Below are 17,729 nucleotides of genomic sequence, written 5' to 3' on the forward strand. Positions count from 1 at the left end.
TAGAGCATTGTTTCATTTCACCATTAGAGGGCGCCTTGGTTCCTTTGTCGATTTAAAAATTAAGCCTTAGTTTTAGTTAATACAGAATTTTCTCTTTCACTCTTAAAAACACTGAGCCATACAGCCGTGGTCTGCTAACTGCTTCTGCATTGATTTATGAGTCATTCTTGGATGAACAAAACCATACACCATGGAAGTAGTCTGTCATTTTTAAATTTTATAGCTCAGGGACTCGCCAAATAAGGGTGTAAATCATCGTAGAACAGCCACAGTTCATTCAGAGTTTGCAAATGTAGCACAGAAACGACACAGGAGAATTAGACATAGGTATTTACTGTGCCAGGAGGTAGGAATGCAAAAAGGTGATCTGTGGATCTGTGGGGCTTCTTGAATGGACCTTAAATTAGATACTTTTTAGGTCCAAGAGAAAAAAGATTTGGTAGCTTCTTAGGGACAAGTCACTCCCACCATTGGGAGAAATGACAGCAGAATTTATTTTACTCCCTGCTCCCCTCCCCGAACAATTAATTACTAATTCATCATGTTTCTTAAATTTTAGGGCACTCATTATTATTAGGGTAACTTCCTCATCATACATAATATTCAATCTATTCAAATAGGTTCATTGGAACATATTTCGAGGTTCCATTGATTCTACCTTGAAAACAAAAATCTTTTTTTTTTTTTTGAGATATGGTCTCACTCTATTGCCCAGCCTGTAGTGCAGTGGCATGATTGTGGCTCACTGCAGTCTTGATCTTCTAGGCTCAAGCAGTCCTCCCACCTCAGCCTCCTGAGTAGCTGGGAATACAAGTGCGCACCAACACATCCAGCTACCTTTTTATGTATTTTGTAGAGACAGGGTTTGGCCATGTTGCTCAGACTGGTCTAGAGCTCCTGGGATCAAAAGTCCCACCTGCCTAGGCCTCCTTAAGTCCTAGGATTATAGGCACGAGCCACCGCACCCAGCCTTGAAAATGTATCTTGAATCTGCTGACTTATTTCCAACTTCACTGCCACCAGCCTAGACCAGGCCAACACTGCTTGGACTTTCCAATATGTCCCGAGCTTGTGTCCTTTATTCTCTTCTGCCCCCTACTCAAGGCTAATCACACAGTAGCCAGAGCAGACTCCTCCGCATGCGCCTGCGTGATACCAGCCTCTCCCGGCTCTCTGGGCTCACCACGGTCTCTCTTCCCGTTGAGTCCTTCGCTGCTCTGCTCCTACCTAGAATGTGCAGGCCTCCTTTCTGTCTCAAGGCCTTCATTCATGTTATTAACGATCCTGAAATGTTCCCTCTCCACAGAATTGGGCCTTCGTCCTTCAGGTCTCAGCCTAAATGACACTTTGTCAGAAGGGCCTTTCCTGATTTCCCAAGCTGGATTAGGTTCATCTTTCCATAAACTCATGTACTCTGTGATTTTTCTTCATACTACTTATCACAGCTGCTGTTCCAGAGTTTTGTTTGTTTTGTGAGGCAGGGTCTCACTCTGTTGCCCAGGCTGTAGTACAGTGGCACAATCATTGTTCGCTGCAGCCTTGAACTCTTGGGCAAGCAATCCCTCTGCCTCAGTCTGCTGAGTTGCTGGGACTACAGGCACGTGCCACCACACCAGGCTAATTTTAGGGTTATTTATGTAGTTATCTGTTTAATTTCTGTCTGACTCACTGTATTTTACATTCAATGAGGAAACATATCTTTAAAAATGTATCCCCAAAAATAGTGCTTGGCATACGGTAAGCACTCAATAAATGTTTGTTGAGTGGATAATGAATCAAGAAATACTTTCAATACTAAAAGAAAACAGCATCAGGAAAAAGTTGTTCTCTTATGCCTTTTCTTAAAGTATGCTGTCTAACTCAGTAATAACACTATTACATTTTAGGTGATATTTTCATGTCACTTTTATTTAACTGTCATTTAAGATTATTCCATTTTAGCTGTGTCTTTTTTTTTTAGACCGAGTCTTACTCTGTTGCCCAGGCTGAAGTGCAGTGGTGTGATCCTGGCTCACTGTAACCTCTGCCTCCCAGGTTCAAGCGATTCTCCTGCCTCAGCCTCCCGAGTAGCTGGGATTACAGGCGCACACCACCATGCCCAGCTAATTTTGCATATTTAGTAGAAATGGGTTTTCACCACGTTAGCAAGGCTGGTCTCAAACTCCTGACCTCTGGTGATCCTCCCACCTCGGCCTCCCAAAGTGCTGGGATTACAGGCGTGAGCCACCTTGCCTGGCAGCTGTGTTTTTATCTTTAAATAGATTCCCATTCATCTCAGTATATACTTGAAAATGCATCTTAACATGGACACCAGTGAGTTAATTAGCAGATAACCTCCCTTTAATTTTTCTAGCTCACTTAAAAAATTTTCTTTACTGGCCTATGGAATTAGCAGAAATATAAAATTGCTCAGCACTCTTTATTTTTTTTCTCCCACAGTTATGTGTTAAGTTAAGCAGGTAAGCAGTAATTTCCTGGACTATTCTGAATAAGAAATTTACCAAAAAAATTTGGTAAATGTCCAATTAAGCTACTATAATTAATAAGTGCTATAACTTCTTTATGTTTGCCATTCAGTATCTTGATATCATGACATGCCCAAATCCCACCAGCATTTCCATGACATTGGAAGCACCATCCCAAAACAGAATTCTAACATTATGAGCAGTGTAACAAGGAGAGAGAGACCAAAAGCAGAACCATAGGATCAGAAAAATGAGATTAGACACATTCAGGAGAAGGCTATACTAACATTTGAGCAAACATTTCATTTGGGGTCACTTTTTACAGAGACAGTAAAATGTTCTAATTACAAGATCAAAAGAAGAGAGTAGCATAAGTTGTTCTACTAAAAGAACCACAAGAAGGTCAAAAGCTGATTTTTGAATAGAGTTTTCTTTTAATAAATCACTTTTCTGAGAATGAAGCAATAAAGGATTCTACGTAATGTTTTTTAAAGTCATGTATTGTGATTCATCAGATTTTAGTACAAAATTAGTATTTGAGAGTTAACATAACAGAAAAAGGGGAGAAAAACCCAAAAATCTCTTGCTAGTGCTCTTCATTGTTAACATTATACCCACGGCATGAATGTGGAAATGAAAGTCTTGGTTGGATTAAAGTAATTTATGTATTTTAAATGTATAGAATGACACTGTCATCAAAAGAATAAAATCTGATGTCTAATCCAGGATAACTAAGATTTCTTTTTTTTTTTTCACTTGTACTTGGAACATATGCCATATTACATTATTTTTCTTTCCCCAATGAAAGTGTGTATGTCTCAGTAGTGGACATCGCATTTAGGGTAAAAGCAAGTACAGCGGAGCAAGTGGAGTAGAGTGAAAGCTCTGAAACAGTATAAGGAAAGATGCTCTTTCAGAATCTGAGACAGCATCTACAGTTCTAAAAACAAATCTTTCGCTTGGCAAGAGGTTAATAGGTTAGCAGCAACTGGAGAAAAGAAAAATATGTAAGTGATTTAGTGATTACCGATATGGTTCAGTTTTTGTCTTTCTCAGTCTCTTCTCTTGAGGGGTCAGAGGCACCCGTTTCCAGAGCATACTCCAATCCCATGCTCCTCGGGCATACCCATCTTCATCACCGCCCCCTTGGGGTATAATTTCATATGTGTTGCCATTTATGACATCTATAAGCGGCACAGTGCAAATGGTTCTGTATTGTGTTGATGATGGCAGCAAAGATCAAATGGAAGCGTACGTATGGACCCACACATTTATACGAGTTCATGGGGAAGAAACAAAAAAAGAACTTAGATAAACATTCAACATAAGAAAATAAAGTAATAGTCTTTACCGATAAGGTTCAGTTTTATGTTTTCTTTTGGCCTTTTCCTTGTGGCTTAGAGGAATACGTTTCCATAGTAAACTCCAGTCCCAGGCCCCTCTGGCAAAACCATCTTCATCCCCACCTTGCTGTGGTTCAATGGAATAATCATTCCCATCTATGTAATCTATTAGAGGCACAGTACATGTAGTTCTGAAACATTTACAGAAAATGAAAAAGCATTTAAGAACCCAAGACTAGTTCAGCATGCCTAACTACATTATCTCTTTTTGTTGTTGATTTGTTTGTGCACTGGGGGGCTTTAGTATCTAATGGGAAATACAGTAAATGAATGTCCCATAAAAGCCAAAAAGCCTGTTTTTGTAAGGGCAGGAGAGAGGAGCCTTCTCCCTAGGCTTACAGACGAATGTCAGGGACAAAGAACTATATCATTGAGTTTAATAGAGTTTTTCTCCTTTCCACTTTGGTACTAAAGGCAACTTTATTTTGGTAATTTTATATTATTTATAAGATTTTCTTGCCTGTTATTTTCCCTATCACCCATGAAAAAGCTCACGTGCACGTGTGCATGCACGAATGTGTGTGTGGGGTCACCAATAGTACTTGCCACATTCTTAGCGGTTCTCTCGACCCTTTATTGCTTTCTATTTCTTGGCAATAGTTATTATGAAAATTTGTTTCTGTACTTTTGCTTGATCTTCCTCACTCCTCTAACTGCAAGAAAACAGCTTTTATTGCAAAAAAAAAAAAAAGGTATTGTTGCTTTAAAAAAAAAAAAAAGCAAAAAAAATCCCTCAAAACTTGCTGAAGAACTTAAGAAGTAGTCTGAGAATTTGGAACAAAAAATCTCTTATATTTGGGCTTCACGAAAATGCTAGTACTCTATAACCAATTCGATGTCAAAGTGACATTACAAAGATTATCTGGTACCCTGCTTGTTGCAATGTTCATCTCCTCAGAAAGGATTTTAAAATCTATTTTCCTAAAACAAAAATGACAGCTGCTTATATCCAGGTCAAGGTGCTTTTAAGAAGTTTAAAAACCAAGTAAAAGGGAAAACCTACAGGGCTTAGAACTTTAATATGGAGGAAGTAGAGTCTAGAACAGGTGCTTCCTTCTGTGAACTCACACTGGAGGGTCATTGTCAGATTCGTGGAATCTGCCACTGGAATCTGGAAAAGCACTTCCTTACTACCCAGAAGCCTGCTGGAATTCACCTAGAGAGAGTTATCTGACACTTGGTCAGTTAACTTTCCTCACTTCTTATGATTTTCACATTCCTAAATACATGGTGCAGCGTAAAGTGTCCCAGGGAGGTCTTGGTCTGACAGTTTATTAGCTATCTGATTTGGGGAAAATTACTTAATTTCTCTAAGCCTCGGTATCCTCTTCAGTCAAATGGGGCTAATAATCTCTATCCTGCAGGGTTGCTGTGAGGATTAAATCAGACAGCATGTGAAAAATGTTCGTGATCGGCCTTCACATTAAATCCTCTCATGATGAAATCCTCCAAAGTTCTGCCTTTGATTCATGCCATTTGCCATTTGCCACACGGACATGTTTTATTTTCCAAATTATGGACTAGAAGCAAGGAAGCCTTTGGAGCTAGAAAACTGACGGTGCCTTGTATTGTTTTAGACATTTCTGGAAATTTAATGGTGATTGCCACAATTCCATGGAATAGTTGTGTATTTCTAAACTTTAATGTTTCTATAGGAACCCAAATCCTTGACACAAGTAACACTTGGTCTTTACTATTGAAAGTACTAATTTAAAAGTCACAAAAATCAATAGGTATAATTTCAAAGCATGGTTCCTCAAGTGTTTAGAACTCTTACCCCAGTTTAGAGGGAGCAATTCCTATTACTCTTAGGGAAAGTGCCTGGAGATAGAGGAGTCTTAATAACCCAACCACAAAATGATTCCTGAGTGAGGAACCCTGGGTTTTTCCCAAATGCCAGACTGCCTACATTTAAATCAGTCCACAGTATCAGTCTAGCTTCACCCAAGGAAACAACTAGATGAGGGATAACACTAATGCACACTTGACACACTGAATAGAACAGGAATCAAAGGATGAAAATATTATTTGCCCTTCCAGGACAAGGTTTACTTTCAACCAGGAAAGAAAAAAAGCAAGGTAATGTTACCTGTCCTTAGATATGGGAGCTACAAGTGGTGCATACCAGTTAACTGCCACCTCACAGTGGGCATCAAGGTATATCAAAACCTTAAAAAAAAGAGGCAGGTGAAAGAATACTCCTCGTATATGTTACATCATATATTACACACAATTTAAAATTAGATGCTAATAAAAATTAGCATTATAGTCAATTCTGACACACAAGTTATCTGTTTAAGCCAGCATTCTCATTTCAATTTAAAAAAAAACTGAAGAATGATTAAAAATGTATATGATTTAGTTACCAAACCCAAAATGTTGACATTGTAGATATCAAATGCTTCCTACCTGTCCAAGTTTAGCCTTCTGAGCACCAATACTTCGTGCTTGAATTAAACCTTCCCTTCTTTCATTTCGAAATACCTTCACTAGGCCATTCCACAGCTTAATATATTCATCCAGTTTTTCTTTTAAGTGCTCTATTAAGAAAAATCAATTGATATTATAAATTAGACTAATAAACAGAAACCAATTAATTATTATTTTTCTCAGGAAACAAGAATAAGAAACAGGTGCATTGGGTAGACAGTAATTTTACATGGACCAGATTGAACGTTTTATCTATTAAGAAGGAAGGTGAAGTATATTATTTAAGTTAATTTTGAGTTTAATATGCCTACAGAGAACTGGTTAGTCTGAGAATTATCAAACGTCCCTCTAAACAGTGATTATTCCAATTGACAGTTAAGGTTTTAAGAGATATTAAAATTTTTGTTCCTGTTCACATGTTAATGTCAAATCTGAACGCTTTCAGGAACAACATTTTGTTGGCTGTTGGCAGAAGCAATGGTTAGGGTTTCTGAAGATGCACTGCCTACTAATAATACTGTACAACTTCACTGGAATCCACACAGGGTATAGGTTATTTAACATTTGTTTCTGGGCCATCTTTCCCCAACCACAATCAGTGTTGAAAGCTGCAACCTTCATATGATGAATATGGTTTCCACCAAGTTGGCAAATAATCAAAAAATCTCATTTTCTCTTTATCTTAAGCATCAAATGTATAATTATACATTATAAAGATAATTCTAATTATACATACATATATGTATAATATGTGTTTGTAATTTAGTAGAGGAAGTTTTGTGTTATAAAAACTAGACACATCTGGCAAAGTTTCTATCTTTGGCTTCCCATTATAAGAGAACTGCTTTTGTTTGTACCACTGTGAGTCCATGAAATTAGCTCACCACAGTCAGAATGAGCTGCAGATCAGTTAAAAGATGCTTCTTGAGGACACACAAATTGTTTTAAAATTGCTTAAAAATTTGGCCCATGAATATGCAATCACAGGAAAACTGCTGTATTTAGAGACGAGTTAGTGGTTAAATGGGCAAATCAGACTGTATACTTAATATTTTACTCATTTTAGGGCATATATTATTAGTAAGATACTCACATGTGGGTATCTGGAATTGAGAAAAAGAACTTTCTATTTTGGTACCCAGTTTTAATAAGTATTATAAATAAGATTCTCGTGCTTAATCATGTTTTTCCCCTCAGAAAACCTGAGTAATTTTCCCTTCAAGTTAACTTAAAAAAAAAAAAGTCTTTATCATCTTCTTTTTAAAGTTCAGTGCAGTCCTAAATCATTTTTTAAAGCCTTTTTGAATTCCATTAGGAGGATTTTTTGCATATGCAACTTAAACACATCTTAAGTTTTTATGGGCAGAAATGAATTGATGGCCTATGCTTCGAGTTTAGATTCTTGGTTCTGACTGCAGGCTGGGACATGTGTGACTTGCTGTGGCCAATGAGAGGTGGGTGGAAATGACATCAGTCACTCGCATAGAAGCGTGAAGAGGCCGCTTGTGTGTGTCTTCTTTCCCACTGCCCCTCTGCAGGCAGTGTCCGAACTGAGGCTGTTCTGCACGCCTGGGTCCTGCACTGAGGATGGGGAGCAGAGCTAGCGCTGACCCGCAGGGACCGTGTAGTTTGAGCAAAAGCTAACCCTTCACTGTGCGAGCCACTGAGAGTGTGGGTTTGCTTTTATTTCGGACCAACTCAGCCACAGTTAGCTGATGCACACGTGTGTGGAGTAATTTGCTCTATTGTTAAAAGCCCCAAACCTTTATAGAGAATAGTATAATGCCCAGAAACCCAAGTGTTATTATGAGTTAGCTCCTTTTATATGCATTTTGTCTTCAAAAGAAAAATCATTATCTTAAAAGTTTTACTTTCTGAATATATTAGGGAAAGTACATACCAAATTATCACTCAAGTCTGATTAACCAAACAGTATGTAATTTTACTAAGGATAGGACTGAGATTTTAAGGTTGATTTTAAGGTTGTTTTGAAATTGAAAAAACTAATTAAAGCTGTACTTTTGTTCAAGGGTAGCCCAAACTTCTCTGCCTACTCTAAACTCAAGGGACCCTGCACGACTGTCTTCATTAGGGATTGGTAAAAGAAGTAAAGATAAAAAAAAAGACAAGAGTAAAAAAAATACACAATACTCTGAGGTCTGAAATTGTGTTCTTAGTTATTTGAGGATGCTCAATACCTTTTGGTGTATCTTCACTTTTTTTTAGGATATGGTAAACTTTTACTGGTATTAATACACAGGTTCTTAAAATTAGTAAAATTGGGGGATTTTGAAAAGTTATTTTATAGATTTAGATTTTTGTACATGTAAATTATTATTGTATCAACAATATCATTTGTCTTAAGATAGAAATAGTATTTTAATGAAAACATTACTGTCATAGAAATTTGCAACAAAATGGACATACACAAAACATTGTGCCTAAAAGCTTTTAGATTTGACATTAACATGAGAACTGAAAAAAGTTTTAATGTATCTTAAAGCCTCTAAATGCATTTGATACCACTAAAAATTTTAAAGCTATACATTCTCCAGTGTACTTAAAAATGACTAGTTAATAAAAGGATCAGCTGCACAGAGACGAAGGGAAAAATAGGTCATATTTCTAGGTATTCATGCTAACATATGTGTACAGTTTCACAACTGTAATCATGCCCTTGCAAAACCAGCAAAGGTTTATCCAGACTGCAAGAATTCTCAATTACATTTTGGAGGAAGCTTTTTTATAAAGCCATTCTGAATGATATTTTCATGCTACCTATGTTTATCTTCACTTCTAACATTACAATCAGTGGTATACTTTTACTAAATTTTTGTGTACAACCAAAGTTTTGTGTACTACTTGTACATCTCTGAGCATGTAAAATGGACATAATAATATCTACTGTTAGTATTAAGGATTACTGTTAGTATTAAACAAAATAACTCACAACAATGCTCGGCACAGCGTCAACTTGTTGATAATAGATGCTATCAATAGATGCAATTAATTTTTTAAAGCTAATTATTTCAAAATCATATTTTTGCAATTATTCATGCTTAACTTATTTTATGGACAAAATGTGAGTTTTACAGCCATTACCTTTATTACTGAAATCGTCAATTAACACAATTTCTGCTAAATATTTCCTTGGAGTCCTTTTAATTACACTGTGGACTGTTCTCATGAGGGTTGACCATCCTTCATTATGGAAGACAATGACAACGCTTGAAGTGAGCAAGTTTTCATCGTAATGCCAATACTTGCATCTGTAAAGAGAAAATTTCATCATATTTATTTACAGGTAATCTACAATGCTTGGTTCCAAGCTGACTATATTTTCTGGTTGGACTACATATTATCGACTTAACTACGGTAAGTGAATGAAATATAGCCTTCAAAATTTAACTGTTATGAGATAAAGTTACTCCTAGATAAAGCTACTGCATAACCAGCACTTATTCTGTAATAAAAAGAACTAATTTGTGAATTTATGTTGAGGATGCTTAAGAGAGTATTTACAGCTATCAGGTGGTTGGCTCTTTTTTTCCCCCCCCCATGACCTGGATCTTAGTTTATTTTCCTTTTTGAAATGAGCTTTTGGCACAAGAGATTTATTTCACTTGCTATAAATAAACCATTATATTACTGTATTTGAAAGCTAAACACATTATATTACTATGTTTGACTAAAATATTCAGAAAAAAATTAAACAGGTTGACCTGAGGCATATAGCAAGCATTCAGAAATTTACTGTGGAATGAACAAAGTGCTAATATTGTTTAGAGCTTTTAGATTAGCTAAAGAGCTTAGTTGTTCTACACAACTATTTGAAACAACTGTAGCAGGAGTACAGTTTCCAGAAGACTCTTCCTAAATAAAAGAAACCCCAAACAGGGTCTGGTAAAAAGACTCATTTTGATTCTGAAAGAGTACTTTGCAGTGTAACCCAAAGTTGGGAGGGACCAAACACTCTTTCAGAATAAGTTCAAAAACACAGTAGTAGGGAAAACAGATCTTGTAGGAAGATGTAATGTTTCTGGAGAGAAACTAAAGCAGGCAGAGCAAGGTATGCCTAATTTTAGATGGGTAGGGATAATAAACCCCCAAACAAACTATAACCCAGATAGGGACTCAGGCAACGTTTTTCTTCCTCTGACTCTAACTGCTAGGCTTAAAACAGCAGAACGGGCTGAGACAGACAGCAATTTTGATTTACAACAGACACCAGAATTGGTGAAAATATGTAAAACATGAAAGGAAATTTGGGACTTGCTTCTAAGGCAGAAGATAGCAACTTGGGGAAAAGGGCAAGATAGAGACTTTGAATGGGAGACAGGACAGAGTTAGAAACATAAAGGGGCTGAAGAGGGAGGAAAAGGATGGGGTGAAGGTGCAGAAGGTGGTGAGGGACCCCTTTGCTGTCCTAGGGAACCTCGATTTGGGGAACATCTCCAGGCCTTGCATTCTTATAGAGGACGGGGGACAACACAGCTGGAATAGAGCATAATTTTGTGTTGTCTGTTGTATATTTTTCTTTCACCAATGTATAGTTTAGAAATAATAATTCAAAAAACGTAAACCAGGTTGTGTACCAGAGCAACTCTATTGGTATGTCTTTTTCTTACATTATTTGTCTTAAGAATTACAAAGTAATGCATAGTTTGTTGTACAAAATTCAAACAACATACAAGTTTATGACATGAAGGTGAAAGTTCCCTCCCTGCCTCTCTTCAGCAGGTTTTGTTGTTCCCTCCAGATTTTCCACCTCTCCCTCAAAGAGCTTCTACTTCCCTTTTCTGAGGAAGAGAGACGTCCCCTAGTAGATGTCAAATCTCATCTCCTAGACGAAATCATTGTTAATAGTTGGCTTAATATATTTTTTAAGGTTTTTGTCTACTCATGTAGACATGTCTGGTCTGTACACAGAACACACGTTCAGATGAGTATGTATAGACTTTTCTCCCATGTGAGCATGTATAAGACTTACATAATTCTTTTAATAAGAATGAAAACATTATAATAATGTTTCAATACATTATTGAATATTCCATAGTACAGCTGTTCCATAGTATGGCTGTTCCAGTCTACTGAATTATTTCCTTATTGATGGGCATTTCTGCTGATTTCATAATAATGTTTCAATAATCATCCTTTTGTATATTCCTCTATGCCCTTGCATAGAAATCTTTCCTACAAAATTTTCAAGACTGTAAGTTCATTAAGGACAGGAGCCTCAGCTATTTTGCTCACTACCATATTTCTAGCATATAACAAATAACAACTGCTCCATAATTCTTTCCTGAATTGCTTTGGGGATAATATTTTTGAAATGTCTCTTATATTTTGTTCTCAGTAATGTCTACTCTCCACCCCACAATCTTTCTACTTTGAGACACCCTCTAGAACTGAGGGAGAAGGAAAGGAATAATCAGTTAGGGCAAACTCAGACTGCAGAAATGGTCTGCCTGGAAAGTCACAGCGACAGGTACAATTAAAACAAACTGGGAAAAAAACTCAGGCTACACCTGCACACAGATAAGCAGACATGGTCCAGTACAGAAGCCCTTTGTTAATCAGTGAGCTCTCAGGAAAAAGATTCCTCCCCTTTTCAGGCATATACATGCTGGGCTCCATGGAAACTGGCACAAGGAGGATGGGGGCTTACCTAAAACAAACCCACTGTTAAACAAACAAGAGAAGCAGCGCTTTGTGCTTGCCTAGAGGCATACCCACAGCTGCATAAGATAAGGAGAGTTGCACAGACAGCTTTACTGATAAGAGAAGTTGCTCAAACTGCTACAGAGATGAGAAGAGTTTCTTATAAAAGTTTTTGGATTTAGCTGTAACTCGGCAAACTACTCGGACTCCCCTCTCTGCTGCGGAGCATTTCTTCTTTCGCTTATTAAACTTTTGCTTCACCCCCACCCTTGTGTCCATGCTCAATTTTCTTGGATGCAGGACAAAGAACCCAGGTACTAGTTTAGAGAACAAGAAACTGCTACATTAAGGTGCATGGCAAAACTACAACATATTTAGGTGCAGGAAGAAGGGACCATCAGAAGAGTGAGGAAGAGCAGACCTCTAACCTTTTACTTTCATTTCTGAGGCTTCTTGTCTATCCCAAACCAGTTTCCTTTCACAAAGGGCCCAGACATCACATGGGATTGGAAGGACGTTCTAGAGCAAATGAAGGTTTTTGGCTGGGGCTACCCCTCAGTATTATCTCCAGTCCCTGACAGCTATCAGGGCATGGGCACAAGGGCTTCCAGTCTTTTCCTACTGCATTTTTCCTTCTTTCTTTTCATGGCTATCATGCCTCTTATCCCTTCTTTGTATGCAATGTTACAGATGATTTTGCAGCCTAGGGATATAATCTTGCTGGGTAGAGTCAGTTGGTGAGTTACATTCCTGATTACTAAGACACTAACTGACAAACACAACAACTCTTGGAGTTACATTCCTGATTACCAAGACAAACAGTTGTGTTTGTGATTTCCTGGAGACGGAATTCAAGATCAGTCTAAATTTTCACCTAGTAAGGGCTTTTTGTCCTCTAATGATAGACACTGATGGCACTATATAAGGGGATATTTCACCCCAAGTAAAAATCCTCTTCCCTCCCCATTTGGATTGTTTCCTTCTCCTTTTGGGTTGTTTCTTCCCTCCATGTAAAAGCTCAGCACTGTCCAATGAATTTAAACAGTTCCTTTATGAGACAAGTTAATTTTCTTCTGCTGGGAGGCATACTATGGGGACAGCCTATTAACCCGCAAACCTCTCTTTCTAACTTCTGCCTGGAGAGAGAGAGTCAGTTTTTACATAACATCTCAGATCCTACAGTGCCACCTAGTGGGATGGGATTTTTTTCTCCATGGGGAGTCTCGTTGGCTGTTTGTCGAAAACTTCTAGTTCCCGGATTCCCCTCCCTCCTATGTCCCTCTATTAGGGACCAGGCTCCATGCCCCATCTGTAAATATCGAAGCTCCATCTTTAACAGTCAAGAGGACAGCCATTCAATTCCTATGTTCTTTTTTGAGGCACCTGGTCTGCATCCAACTACATTGGCGCTTAAACAAAAAGGGGATTTTATGTTTGGAAGTCAATTGGTCCCATTCTCTGGGATTTCAGTGTTTCACTAGGGCCATAGCAAGGGAAGCCAGAGATAATATTAAAAGACTTCCTCCATTCCATTAAAGTGTCTTGCCCAAATACAATGTCTCGTGGACCCTTAGGGTACACTGGGAACCTTACCGGCTAAGTAGGTCTAGGAAACCAGCAAGGGTGAAGGGCCAGGGCCACAAGCAGATGAGCTTGACTAGTTATGCCAACTAGCTTCTCCAGGGCCATAAGTGAAGGTCATACTTGCAACCATGCGGCGGTACCTATGACAGTCACTGGGACCCAGAGGACGGGAGGAAGCGGGTGAAGGGGAATGCCCCTCCAGCCTTTCCCTCCATCTTGGGTCACTCTGAAGAGAAGGAGACTGAGGGATGCCTCTTCTCTTGTCTCTTCTACATGGGTAACACCCCATCTTCAAGCCTTCACTACCCTTGAGCACAGCCTGGATCTCCTTTAGCCCTCAGACCCTAAAGTTCACTCTGGGCAAGCCCCAACTTCACTCCTGTATAGAGGCCTTCCAAGATTTAACCCAAGTATTTAAAGTCTCCTGGATGTTCCAGGGATGGAGAATCCAGAGGGGAAAATAGCAGTGCCCTTGGAGGACTCTAAATGAGACCATGATGATAGCATCAGAAAATGGGGAAGGAAAATCTTTCAAATGTGTATATTGGAGAACTTGCAGGGCATTAGAGCTAAACCTATTAACTCCTCCAAGCTTTCCACAATAGATCAAAAGCTAAATAAAAATCCTTAAACCTTTTTATTCATTAAAGAACAAGTTTATTACTCAGACAGCCCTTAATATGAGAAAGAAGTCGCTGAAACAGGCCGTGTCCAAAGATCTTTCTAATTTTTCTCACCCTCGAGTTGAAACTCTGCAGTACATAAATAACACTTTCCTCTGTCCCCCAACCAAGGAAGTCTCAGGGAGGCACTGAGGCTCTCCTCAATTTCTTAGCTGAAAAGGGATATAGGGTCTCAAAATCTAAAGCTCGGCTCTGTCAGACTTCAGTAAAGTACCTAGGTCTAGTCTTATCAGAAGGGACCAGAGCATCAGGCGAGGAAAGGATACCCACTTCCTTTACCAGTTGAGGGGATTCTTAGGCATTAGTGGATTTTGCAGACTGTGTGTACCTGGATACTGTGAAATAGGTCGCCCTTTATACCACCTCATAAAGAAACTCAAGCAGTTAAAACTCTCTCACTAACCTGGGAACCTAAGGTTCAAAAAGCCTTTAACCAGCTAACACAAGCCTTACTTAAAGCATCAACCCCCAGTCTTCCCAAAGGAAAAGGATTCAGTCTCTATGTATCAGAAAAGAAGGAAATGGCCCTGGGAATTCTGGCTGAAGCTTGAGGTCCAGCTCAACAGCCAGTGGGTTACCTAAGTGAGGAACTTAACTTGGTGGCTAAAGGCTGGTCAGCCTGCCTCTAAGCAGTTACAATGGTGGCTTTGTTGGTGCCAGAGGCCACTGGGTTAACCATGGGAAACAACTGTTTACACCCCATACAATATAGCAGGAGTGCTGTCCTCTAAGGAAAGCCCCTGGCTAACAGACAATCACCTCCTCAAATATCAAGCTTTGGCATTGGAGGGATCTGTGGTCCAGAGGAAAACCTGCCCTTGCTTGAGCTGAGCCACTTTCTCCCAAAGGGAACTGGAGAACCTTAACATGATTGGGAAAAGATAGTGGTGCAAACCAGTAAAAGGAATGATGAGGATCACTGTTTACATTCTCTGTCAAGTTTTAATTAATGAAAAAGGATTTTCTTAAAGAATGCTCAGCTTACTTCAAAGTGCATATCTGAGCTATGGGTATATGTAAAAGACCTTTATGTTTTTCTCTTCATAGATATGTTTTTCTGGAAAAAGTTTTTTTTTTTTTTTTTTTTTCCCCCCCAGTCGACTGAATCACTTTTTTCCACTGTGTCTTGTCATTCTTGGTGCATGCATGAAAGACCCTAGAATGACTTCTGGTGGCCTGGGATTCCTTGGGAAAACAGATAAGGTGCCACAAATCCCATTTTGGAGAAATCTCTGTTCTCCTCATGGAACCCCTGGAATTAGAGGTGGATAAGTCCCTTTCAAAATCTGTCTTTGTCTTCTGGCTATGCTTATTAGGCCCTGAAAACTGTATTCCTAGCCCTGTTCTTAAAAGGGCTCCACCCTGAGCTGCTGGATCTTCTTGTGATTGTCTGTGCAGTCATATATGTGATATATATGTGAAGTCTATAAAAAGAGCTCTAAGAAAAATGAGCACTTAAATATTTTGCAGTAAGAGTAAAAGCTGTGGTACATTTCAGTTCACGTGACTTTAATATTTAAAATAAAAACAGACTTAGTAATTACTGGTAAAATACAAATGTCTTCAAGGTGTAAAAATGTGGTCTAATTTATTATGCAGGTCAGATGCTAGGTTTGCTAAATGTTTTAAGGTTGCAAACTGCTTCTTTGGCCTTTTAAAAACTGTCCACTTGCCTGCTTCACAATTAGTATGGCCTGGGAACAAATGGAAGTGACCATGTTCCCAACTATGCTAAAAGGAATCAGACTTTATCTGCACCTAACACATAATTAAAACAACTTACCAGGCTTTACATTAAACTTAAAAATTGCTAAGAGTTATCATTATGACATGTAATTGAGACTACTGAACGTGGATTTGCATGCAAGGTTTGTAAAAATAGCAAAATGTGTTTTTAGTTAAAAGATTATAAGAAGGCATGGAAATGTCCATTTTGCCTAGGATTGTCTTAAATTAGATAAAATAAAGCAGAAGGTTTAAGCAAATTGTGAAAAGACTGTAAACATTAATCTTGCAAAGGAAACTGTGTGTGTGAACATATGACTAAATTCAAAAGGGTATTTTTTTTTCTGTAAATTAAACTTTGAAATAAAAGCACAACAAGGTTGTCTTATGATGCTGACCTACTCTTTTTTTCTTTTTTCTTTTTTCTTTTTTTTTTTTTTGAGACGGAGTCTCACTCTGTCGCCCAGGCTGGAGTGCAGTGGCATGATCTTGGCTCACTGCAAGCTCCACCTCCTGGGTTCATGCCATTCTCCTGCCTCAGCCTCCAGAGTAGCTGGGACTACAGGTGCCCACCACCACACCCGGCTAATTTTTTTTCTATTTTTAGTAGAGATGTGGTTTCACCGTGTTAGCCAGCATGGTCTTGATCTCCTGACCTCGTGATCTGCCCATCTCACCCTCCCAAAGTGCTGGGATTACAGGCTTGAGCCACCGCGCTGGGCGATGCTGACCTACTCTTTAGTAAAACTTGTAAAGGGTTATAAAATAACCATAAAAAAATATGTAAAAATCTCACCTCATGATCAAACTGGTTAAGATTGAATAGGATTGTCTATAAAATTTCATTAAAAATTAGGGTTAACATTAATAGTAGACTAATGCAAGGGTGAAATTTGGCTCTCTATTCATGTGGTAGTAAGGGCTAATGAAAAGTTTTGTTTTTTTCAAAGTTTTGAGTCATTGTTTTGGCAAAACAAATGACTTACGGTAAAATTTTGTTTCATAATATCCAGTGTTTTAAACCTCTAACATATTTCACAGGCTTCCCAAAATTAAACTTCAGTCTCAAGGTTGTCTTTCCTGACCCCTTGCTTTTGGGTGCTACAGAGGGCCCCTGGAGCATGCAGAAGAGAGGTAAACAGGATCATTTAACATGTTAGGTACACGGGATTGCCAAAATGATGTCTAATACTCTTCAGGTTATGTTTTAGGGAATAATATTAAAATATGTCCAAAATTGTATGGGATAGCTAAGGCTCTAATGTCTGAATATGAGCTATCAATCACAATTAAGGTTGTTATGTTGGGTTATTGTATGCCACGGAAATAACCAACTTTGTCAATCATGTTCTTGACTGTAACCACCCTAGACATTCTGTCATTTACAGACAATTGTTGTCTTATTTTAATCTTCTTCAAAAAATGGTTTATAATCACTGTGGAACTTTAATAGGTACTCTCGAATGTAGGTTTCTGATAATAGAAAAAATGTACATGATTCATGAAAAGCTGAAATGTTTACAAATATTAAGCAGACAAGAGTTAATGGAATGGACTAAACTAATATTAAAGTAAAAGAACCTTTTTGATTTTTGCTTTGAACACTGCTAATTCTTGTTTTGTTTTTCAGAGTCAAGAAAACTTTCTTTCAAGTTAGCTACAACTTTTAACAACTAAGTAAGGTATATTCCTGTGAACAAAATTTGGAACATGCTTGTTTCTCTCTGCCTGGTTTCTCTAGAATTCAGAAACTGGTTATAAGTATTCTTGACTTATAA

At 38.3% G+C, this 17,729-nt stretch overlaps 1 protein-coding gene across 2 annotated transcripts in view; it reads right to left on the reverse strand.

Annotated features, from left to right (window-relative positions):
- GALNT7 (polypeptide N-acetylgalactosaminyltransferase 7) overlaps positions 1-17,729 on the reverse strand; it is a 170,390-nt gene that overhangs the window by 22,131 nt on the left and 130,530 nt on the right. The window contains exons 3-6 of one of the 2 annotated variants that reach the window (XM_011986088.1): positions 9,401-9,567; positions 6,278-6,408; positions 5,958-6,037; positions 3,493-3,675 (exon numbers count right to left, since the gene is read on the reverse strand). In XM_011986088.1, the coding sequence (XP_011841478.1) occupies positions 3,493-3,675; positions 5,958-6,037; positions 6,278-6,408; positions 9,401-9,567 (561 nt within the window). Of the gene's footprint in view, positions 1-3,492; positions 3,676-3,816; positions 4,000-5,957; positions 6,038-6,277; positions 6,409-9,400; positions 9,568-17,729 lie in introns of both variants that reach the window. The other variant, XM_011986089.1, reaches the window with a different exon arrangement.

This window comes from Mandrillus leucophaeus, unplaced genomic scaffold (genome assembly GCF_000951045.1).
Source record: "Mandrillus leucophaeus isolate KB7577 unplaced genomic scaffold, Mleu.le_1.0 Scaffold292, whole genome shotgun sequence".
NCBI lineage: Eukaryota > Metazoa > Chordata > Mammalia > Primates > Cercopithecidae > Mandrillus > Mandrillus leucophaeus.